The sequence below is a fragment of the Mustela nivalis genome (genome assembly GCF_964662115.1).
Source record: "Mustela nivalis genome assembly, chromosome: 6".
Classification (NCBI taxonomy): Eukaryota; Metazoa; Chordata; class Mammalia; order Carnivora; family Mustelidae; genus Mustela; species Mustela nivalis.
In genome coordinates this window covers 96,236,625-96,246,916 of record NC_139025.1, presented here as the reverse complement: position 1 = coordinate 96,246,916, position 10,292 = coordinate 96,236,625, and the positions used below count along the sequence as shown (strand labels likewise).

General features: G+C 44.2%; 1 protein-coding gene across 1 annotated transcript in view; it reads right to left on the bottom strand.

The window, feature by feature from the left end:
* Positions 1–605: 605 nt before the first annotated feature.
* The window catches only part of LOC309867787 (uncharacterized protein), a 51,818-nt gene continuing 42,131 nt past the window's right edge, over positions 606–10,292 (bottom strand). The window contains exon 2 of the mRNA XM_082736860.1: positions 606–1,177. Coding sequence (XP_082592986.1) covers positions 967–1,177 — 211 coding nt within the window. The 3' untranslated portion in view covers positions 606–966. The remainder of the gene's footprint in view (positions 1,178–10,292) is intronic.

The following is a 10,292-nucleotide window of genomic DNA, read 5'->3' as shown; positions in this document are numbered from 1 at the left end:
GGTGCCGCCGCCCCCTCCAGGGCCGGGCGCCGCCGCCGCGGCCATGGTCCAGACCGCGGCCCCCTCCTGCGGGTGAGGCTCCGCGAGTCCTGGCTCCCGGCGGGGCCCCTCTACAAGTACATTCAAGCATATATACACCCGCAGCTTAGCCCGCCTAGCCAATCACCGCAGTGCTCATGCACCTCCCGCGTGAGTGGACCTAAATGAACAGCCAATCATATTCAGTCCCTTTCAGCTCTTAGTGTAGGCCTCCTGTACTGGCTCCCGACATCTCCCCCTTTTTTATTTATTTATAATGGCTGAGATCCTGCCTGTCTTAGGTTGCCAATCCTCAGCACACATGCTTACCCGTCATCGGGTACTCTCCCTGGTCGAAGAGCCCCTGTCTTAGGTTGCTATGGTGTGGGATCAGTCTTACCCGTCTTTGACTACCGATCTAGCATACTTAGCCATATCTGGGGGGAGGTACCAGCTTCAAGAGCCATCATGGCTTGAACCATGAGGTGTTATTGTCGTTGATTGCGACGGACACGGCCACACCCCCAACATAACATTAGTATGTTAGCTGTGATTAAGAGAACAGCCATGGCACCAAGTCCGGCCCACTGTTTGAGGAACGAAACAGATTGCTGTAACATTTTTTTCCACTCACTAACAGATGCAATAGTTACTTTGGTAGAATTTATGGATATAATTTGAGCTCGTAATTGCCTAGTTAAATTTTGAAATTGACGGTTCCAGGTACCATTAAGCATTCTTCCCAATTGTCGAGACAGATTGGCCGCTACTGACAAGTTATTGTAAGCTACGGGAGTAACACAAAGTCCCGCCATATTATGTATACATCCTGTTGAGATTATAGATTCTAAGACATCTATTTGTTCCTGTACTAGATCAACTCTTTGGTTTACAATAAGGATCCCAGCATGCAAATGTCCGTTAATTTGTTCTTGCGTAGCCAATGCTTCAGCGACCATTCCTGTGACGTTGTTGAGCGCAGCTGCTGTCTGTACCGAGGTTGTCAATGCTACCGTGGCAACAGTAGCAGCGGGGGCGGATGCTGCGATAGCTGCAATAATGGCTGCTGTTATTCCAAAGTCTCCTGTATGTCGAAGCAGCACCAGCAGGTTGTCGGGGTTCACCTGTACTGGCATCGGGATATACGTCGGTATCTTGGCTATTACTGCCAAGTCTCCCACCGTGGCGTTCCAAAATTCTGATAGCAGACAATTCTGGGACTCACAAGAGAGACTAGATGACTTGTTAATAGTAGAAGCATTAAAAACTATGAAGAGAAAGGGAGCTCTAACACAGATGGGCGTTGGTGAGTAACTTATGTGCTTAGCTGAGGTGCAATTGCAAGTAACATTTGTTTCAAATCAAGAGCCTACGTGATAGTTGTACGTACAGTTACGCCATGTAGACCCATTAATAAAGTGAAGGCTTTCCAAGCCTGTACATGCCTGTGCAGCGTTGCAGAGCAGCCACCTATCTAGAAGGTGAGCTGACGCGCCTTGCGCCAGGTCTTGGTAGGTATAATTATAGCCGAAAAAGGTGGAGTTAGAGTAAGTGGGGATTTTAGGACTGAATGAGAATCCTGTTCCCACCCAAACTCCTGAGAGGCTACTATGGCAGCCACTCGTGCGGTGCAGCTCGCACAAAAGCAGGCCTTGGTGCAGCAAGGTTTATACGGAGGAGGCCCCTGGTAAGGTGGCGCTGTTGGGGCTGGGCGCGTGGGCACAGGATCTAAGTTATCTACCACTTCCGTCTCTGTTTGTAACTGCGCCATAGCTCCTTCTTTCACTTTTAATTTCAGCTGCGCCATAACTTTCCCCTGCATTTTGAGCTGCGCCATAGCCTTCTTTAACTTTTCCTCCTTTTTTGCAAGCTCCTTTTGCATCTTGCTCACCTTTTGGCTTTTGGGCGATTTCCCTCCTCTGCTCCTTTCATCATCACTCGAGCTAGATCCCTCACTGTCTGAGTGTCCGTTTGAACTTTCACTCTCAGAGCTAGTGTCCTTCAAGGAGCCTTTACAAAATTCCTCTTTCACTTGTTCTAAGATCTCCCCTCTCAGTTGCACCACTTGGCGTATGGGCTCTCCCGGGGATTGCAAACAAACTTTCACTAAAGACCAAACGGCCAGGGTTCCCGGCGTAGTGCATGGATCGCGTCTAAGGTCTTCTCCTAAATGCTCCCACTGAGGGATGTTTAATATCCCTTCCTCCAAAAACCAGGGAGCCGTTTGTCCCACTTCTCTCAAAAACAAATGAGCTGTTTTATTTTTTAAAGGAGTACCAATTGCTTTAAGGATATCAGAAAGCGGCCCCAGCATTTTATATGTGGCCATCTCGTTTCCCATACCGGAAAGCTTTCTACGCTCGTCCTCGACTTGAGGAACTTTCCCTGTCACTAGACAGAAATAGGTGCACTCTTTACCTGATCGTTGCCTAACTCCGCGCGTCTCTTCTGCACGAGTTCCCGGGTTTCGGCAACACTTGTCGCTCTCCGCCCGCAAGAATGACACGGAGACACGCGTGGAGGCAAACTTCTTTAATGGCTTCTTTTTATCTTCTTCCCCCTCTGGCGCAGCACAGCACGCAGCTCCCGCCGCCCCGCTCGGGTGCTGCCGCCGCCGCCGCCCCTCGGCGCCCGCACCGCTGCTGCCGCCATGGTCCAGACTGCGGCCCCCTCCGGCCAGCGTGGCTCCGCCTGGCCTGGCTCCCGGCGGGGCCCCTCTACAAGTACATTCAAGCATATATACACCGGCTGCTTAGCCCGCCTAGCCAATCACCGCAGTGCTCATGCACCTCCCGCCCGTGAGTGGACCTAAATGAACAGCCAATCATATTCAGTCCCTTACAGCTCTTAGTGTAGGCCTCCTGTACTGGCTCCCAACAAACCTGGACATGTGTTTACAGAATAGGTGGAGGAAACAAAGGGAAGGAAGAAACTTTTTCCTCCAACCTCTTAGGTTCAGAGACTGGGAATGTACAAGTTAAACTGACAAAAGATAGACTAGCAAGAGAAAAAACCTGAGCTATATACACATATACAGCACCAAGAGTGAACCCTAATGGATTCTCTGGACTTGGGGTGGTGTGTCAATGTAGGTCCATCATTTGTAATAAATGTACTGCTCTAATGTAAGATGTTGAGAGTGGGGGAGGCTGTGCATGGGGGGGCATGGGGACACCGGGTATATGAGAATTCTGCTTTCTGCTCATTTTTTTCTGTGGATCTAAAACTGTCCTCCAAAATGATGTGTACTTAGAAGGAAAAATTTAAAAGAGATGCTGATTTCTTCAAAAATTTCAAAGACCTTGACTTATTTCACTCAGCATCATCTCTTCCAGTCCTGTCTATGTTGATAGAAAAGTTGGATATTCATCCTTTCTGATGGAGGCATAATACTCCATTGTATATGTGAAGCAGAGAGATCAATTATCATATGGTTTCACTTACTTATGGAGCATAAGGAATAACACGGAGGGCATTGGGAGATGGAGAGGAGAAGTGAGTTGGGGGAAATCAGAGGGGGAGACAAACCATGAGAGACTATGTACTCTGAGAAACAATCTGAGGGTTTTGGATGGGATAGGGGTGGGGTGTTAGGTCAGCCTGTTGGTGGGTATTATGGAGGACATGTATTGCATGGAACACTGGGTGTGGTGCATAAACAAAATTTTGGAACACTGAAAAAATTTAAAAATAAAAGAATGTCAATGCTAAAAAAATATTTCAAGGACCTAAGATACAGAGACTGGAAATATTATAGATTAAAGGTGGCTAAAGATACATGACAACTAACTGTGACACCTGACACTGGCCTTGACCCCGAACTAGGGGAAGCACACAGCTGAGAGAGTATAATGTGATGCAGGAACGGCTTTTGCATGCATAACCTCCAAGTCTGTACTTCCAGGCCCCCCACATGACAGGCACAAGCGCTGTCCTAAACAATCCCTACTGCTCAAATGCACACGAGAGGGAGGTGGAGATGAGTGACCCTGGAGATTTAAAGCCATTGCTCTACACAGGAGGACCTAGAGTGGGGCAGGTAAAGTTTCAGGATTTGCCATAAGATGAGAAATGAGAAGACAACCTTGATATTAATCAAGAATATGTGAACAGACCCTGTGATTGATCAGAATCAATGAAACTCTCTTGAGAACAAGCTTTCAGGCTCTTGGACAGGCTGCACACAGTGTCCACGTGTCCAGAGAGGATAAGCTGTGTGCACTCTGTGTGAACAGACTGACCAGACCACAATAAATGATGTTGATAAAGAAGGGAATTATGCTTCTGAGAATGAATGGAATAATCAGACAGAAGATCTTTATTCCATCAGTGGTCTTTCATGATCGTTGATATGTTGGAACCCTGATTCTTTCAAAGACCAGCCCATGTATTCCACCTTTCTTGGTAGGAAGAAAACTGTATAGAGAGATCCAATGGATGGAGAGTCCACATTTTTCTTTCATAGTTCAGTGGCGCATCTCCCACCCTTCTCTGCCACTCTGTCATAATGGTTCTAAATCTCTGTTTGTATTGAATGCAGTTAATTTTTGTCTTTTCTCAGTATTGACGGTAAGTCAACATCTGTATGGAATTTGTCATTACTTAACATAGTTTGTTGTTGCCACCACTGCTGTCATTTCAATGTCTGTTGCTCTTACTTCCTGCTGCCAATGGTGGCGCTCTTTGAATGGCTTCTCCAGGGAAAGCATCACTCATCTCTCTGTCTAGTACTGAGGCTCATTACATCCTTCTGTCTGAGGGGACCTCAGAAACCCTCAGACGTGTCACCTCACTCTCAGATGTGGAGAGAGCTGTTGACCTGGGATTTGACTGCTTGATCTTGTATAACTCCCTGGGGTGAGCTTATCTAAATTTCTTTCAAATGAGAGTCTACAGTCAATGTTGTCTCATCCTTTAGGAAATCAATGCTTTCTTGGGGTACATGGGTGGCTCAGTGAAGCCCTCAGTGCTTGATTTCAGCTCATGTCATGGTCTGAGGGACATGGGATTGAGCTCCATGTTGGGTTCCGTGTTCAGTTAGAATCTGCTTGAGATTCTCTCTCCCTCTGCCTCTGTTCCACCCCATTCCCCTGTTCACACTCACTCTCTCTAAAATTAATAAATAAAATCTTAAAAAAATAAAAAGAAATCTAGGCTTTCCTTTTCCCATTTTCCTGAGGCCATGCCATCTCTATGACAAGAAATCCAGGAGCTGCTGACTTCAACCAGATTCCTTCTATTAGGTATTTTATTTCTTCTCTTTAGCCTTGTCACCACCATCTCATATCCCTGCACCTCTCTCGGACCATACCAACCTCTTTAGGGTGAAAGAAGATGCCAAGTTTTTCCTGCTACAGGGCTTTTGCTCTTGTTATTTTTTCCTGCCTGAAATGTTCTTTTATATGATTGTGTCCTCATTTGACAGGTTTCACTTTAAATATCCCTTCATTGGAGTTCTACCCTGACCACAGTATCTGTGGTCCTTGTCTTAGTCTGTTCAGAATACTGTAGCAAGCCCCTATACTAGATGGCTTATAAGGAACAAACATCTCTTTCTAACAATTTAGGGGACTGGAAAGCTCAAAGTCAAGGCACCAGAAGATTTGGTGTGTGCTGAGAATGCCACCATTTATAGATTGTTTATAGATGGCTACCTTTTTGCTGTGTCTTCATATGATCGCAGGGCAAGGAGTTCTTCTGGGCCCCATTCCTGTGGGCTACACCCTCATGACCTAGTCACCTCTCAAGTGCTTGATCTCCTAATACCATCACATGTGGGATTTAACATTTCAAACATTCTGTCTGTAGCAATTCTGTTTTTATACCCACCAGTTCCTCTATTTGATTTATTAGTCTAATTAATCTTTAATTAGTTAGTGGTCAATTAATCTTTACCAAAGCATAAGACTATCCAAAGGCAAAAAGACATTCCCTTCAACAAATCTCTGGGAAAACTGGACAGCTAGATAACAAAAAATGAAACCGGACCACTTTCTTTTACCAAACAAAAACAAACCCCAAATGGATTAAGGACCTATATGTGAGACCTGAAACCATAAAAATACTAGAAGTGAGCACAGGCAGTAATTTCTCTGACATCATCTACAGCAACAAATTTCTAGATATGTCTCCTGAGATGAAGACATTCTCTCTTCCTCTCTGAGATGAAGTAAAGGCAAAAATAAACCACTGGGACTACATCAAAAGAAAAAGGTTCTGCGCAATGAAGGAAACCATCAATAAAACTAAATGGCAACTGGGACACTTGGGTGGGTCAGTCAGTTAAGCATCTGCCTTCAGCTCAGGTCATGATCCCAGGATCCAGGGATTGGGCACTGATTATGCTCCCTGCTTAGTCGGGATACTGCTTCTCCCTCTGCTTCTGCCTCTGCCTCTCTCTTTCTCTGTCTCTCATAATTGAATAAATAAAATATTTTTTTAAAAGATTTTATTTATTCATTGGACAGAGATATAGCACAAGTAGGCAGAGTTGTAGGCATAAGGAGAGAGAGAAGCAAGCTCTTCACTGAGCAGGGACCCCGATGTGGGGTTCGAGCCCAGGACCCTGGGATCATGACCTGAGCCAAAGGCAGATGCTTACTTAACAACTAGGCCACCCAGGCACACCAAGTATCAGGACTTTTAATGACAGCTTTAATGATAAGCTAAAATGGTCATCACGCAAAATGTGCTTTCTTCCCAACACCAAACTGCTTTCTTAAGAAGGGATGGTAGGACACCAAGGGAGAAGTCAATGATGATTCTTCTTAGAGAAAAATATTTTGGTATCAAAATAGGGATTCTCTGATGGTGTGTGTTGTCGTCATCCTTCTGAAAGACATCAAAGAAAAAATGGCTGGGGCCCCTGGCTGGCTCAGTCAGAAAAGCATGCTGACTCTTGATGTAGGACTCATGATTTTGAGTCCCACATTGAGTATAGAAATTACTTAAAAAACAATCAATCTTTAAAAAAATATTGTAGTTGGGACCCATGAGTGTTACAGTCAAAGTGACCGACTCTTGGTTTTGACTTAACTCTAGATCTCAGGGTCTGGAGGTCAAGCCCCACATTGGGTTGCACACTCATCAACTGTGAGTCTGCTGGTTTCTCTCTTCCTCTCCCTCTTCACAATCCTCAAACTTCCTTGCTCACCCCATCTCTCTCTTAAAATGAATAAATAAATCTTAAGAAGAACTGCAGTTATCCAGAGGGTGAACCATTTTTCTTGATCTTCTTGGGGGGGAAAGAAGTGAATTAACCTCATAGAAATCAGTCAAGAATTCTCTGAGCAACCCTGGGATTCCAAACATTCCTCTATCTGTATTACCCACCTGGAGGAGGAGTCCAAAACTCGAGGTGAGTGTGTGGTCCCACTGCAGTAAGAAGAGGGTTTGATGAGGCTGGAAACAACCTCAATATCTGATTTAAGAAGGCAATATGTTAAATAACATCACTTTTTTTCTTTTTAGAGAAGCAACACATATTCAATTCAGAAATGTTAGGAATTTTGGAAAAATCACAAATCTTAAAAAAGACCGAAAACAAAAACAGGGGTGCTTGGGTAATTCAGTTGATCAAGTGGCTGCCTTCAGCTCACGTCATGATCTCAGGGTCCTGGGATGGAGCCCCAAGTGGGACTCCTTGCTCAGTGAGGAGTCTGCTTCTCTCTCTGTGCACCTTACCCCCAGGTTGTGCAAGCATGCTCTCTCCATCTAGAGTAAATAAATAAAATCTTTCAAACGAAGCAAAACAAAACCCAAAAATCTTGACAGCTGTAATCTCAACAAAGATAAACACTCTTTGTTTTCACAATTTCCAACCAATATTTTTTCTGATTGTATTTGAAATGAAAATGTGTGATAGGATATATAACATTTTATTTTCTGCTTTTTTTTGTCATAATAATATAAACAGAATATTTTCCCATTTCTATAAGCTTTTTCCTGGTGTGTATTTTATAGTGGCAGCATTGTTTTAAGGCAATGTAATGCCTAGATTTCAGTATTCTAAAACTTTCTTTCTTTTTTTTAAGATTTTATTTATTTGATAGACAGAGATTACAAGTAGTCAGAGAGGCAGGCAGAGAGAGAGGAGGAAGCGGGTTCCCCGATGAGCAGAGAGCCTGATGTGTGGCTCGATCCCAGGACACTGAGACCATGACCTGAGCCGAAGGCAGAGGCCTTAACCCACTGAGCTACCCAGGTGCCCCCCTCTTTTTAAAGGTCTTTTTTTTTTTAGTGACTCCTGGGTGGCTTGGTAAGTTAAGCACCTGCCTTCAAGTCAAGTCATGAACCCAGGATCCTGGGATCCAGTCCTGCATCAGGTTCCTTGCTCAGGGTGAGCCTGCTTCTCCCTTTGTTAGCTACTCCCCCTGCTTGTGTTCTCTCTCTGTCAAAGATTTTATTTACTTATTTGTGACAGAGAGAGAGAACATGAACATGCAGAGAGGAAGCATAAGAGGGAGTAGTAGATACTCAGGGGTGCAGGGAACCCAACAGTGGTTCGATTCCAGGACCCTGAGAACATGACCTGAGACACCCAGGTCACGCACAATGTCCTTGAACTTCAGTCTACTGGTCAAGAACAGAGAACTACTATGTTTTGAACTTTACTATGCTCAGTGATTCTTATTTAATTAATTATTTACAGATTTCACAATTTCGTGTGTTCATGGTCCCACATAACTGCTCATTGGTCTTAAAGTATCCAATCCTCGGGTGTGCTCTGCTTGGCTAAGTAATTATGTATAGGGTCTCATTATCCATAAGGAGTAGAGCTCTGATTCAAACCAATGTCCTTCACCTGACCTTAATTTTCTGAAGGGGATATGTGACAGACAGCAGGACCAGGAAATATGTAGAAATTTATTCTCTATGAAAACATTCATCTTTATATTGAGGAGAAGCCATCTTTGTAGCATGAAAACTAATCGAGTCCTCTGAAGACAACCAATGGAAAAAAGCCCATTTACAAAAATTAGTGATTGAGGCAATTACTGAACAATATATAGCTTAGGCATCAAAGATTTATATGAGGAGATTAAGCATACAGGATAATTATCTGCGTCAAGTGTCTGTCCTAGAGGAGGGAATGAGGACCCAAAGAATAGGACACCTGCATTTCCTTGGACAGATACTCTTCTCTCCTGAACCAGACCCCAGGCCCCCAGCACCTCCCATTCCCTGGGCCTGTCTCCATCTCTCCTTGCCCCTCCAAGCACTCCTGTGAGCAACTCACTCCATCATCACATCCTTCTGCCTTGTCACACATCGTTCTCTAAATCCCGCTTCTTTCCTTCCCTTGAGTCTCAGTGCCCTGGTCTAGCAGGTACCCTCGGAGTTCTCTAGAGACGGCAAATCTCATTTTGGGATTGCCAGTGTACTAATATATCCTCAGAACAGAAAAATATGTTTTTTAATACCCATTTCTATTGTTAATTTTCTTTAGTGAGCTTGACCTCTTTACCTTTACTTCTCCTTAGCTGGAAAATGAGGTGTTTAGCACGAATGTCTTTAGGAGTTCTTTTCAGCTCAGACGTTATCTAGAATTTGAATACTCTGATTAGGGAATAAGCATGTGTGTGTGTGTGTGTGTGTGTGTGTGTGTGTGTGTGTCTGTAGAGGAAAGTGTATGGGAGGTTTGACTGAGATGCATTACTTATCTATGTAAATCTGATTTTCCTAAATCATTACAAATTCATGCAGAAAAGGTATGATTATCTGAAATGAAATTGTTTTTACTTATAGACTGCATCACTATTTTAAACTACGCAAGCCATTTTTTAAGCTGATTTTATTCTAGGGGAGATGCCAAGGCCTGTGGCTCAGAACTGTTGTTCAACTGAACAAGAGAAAAGATCAGCTCAAAAGACTAGAGGGTGATTTCAAACCTCTAAGACCCTCTAGCTTAGAGGACTGGAGAATACACAGAGATGCCTCTCATTCAGCAGACATGGGTGTCAGAGTTTCCATTCTCAGCTGTCTCTGATAAAGTTTCTTCCCTTCATTTACCTTTGGTCTAATAGGCAGTCAAGAGCCCTGGAACATGACATCCGGAGAAAACTTTGACAGGTGCTGTGTATCCTAACATATCTTGGCTTCACTCCTCATGTATAGCCATCATAATTTTACACTGAGCATTGGAAATGAAGGGGCCTGACACTGTGTCGGTGTACTTATTTCATTCTAGACATTTTTATGAAGCCTCACAACAATGCTGTTGTATCAGTAACCCCTTCCTCCACTTCCCTAGAGATGATACTGACTCTTACCTG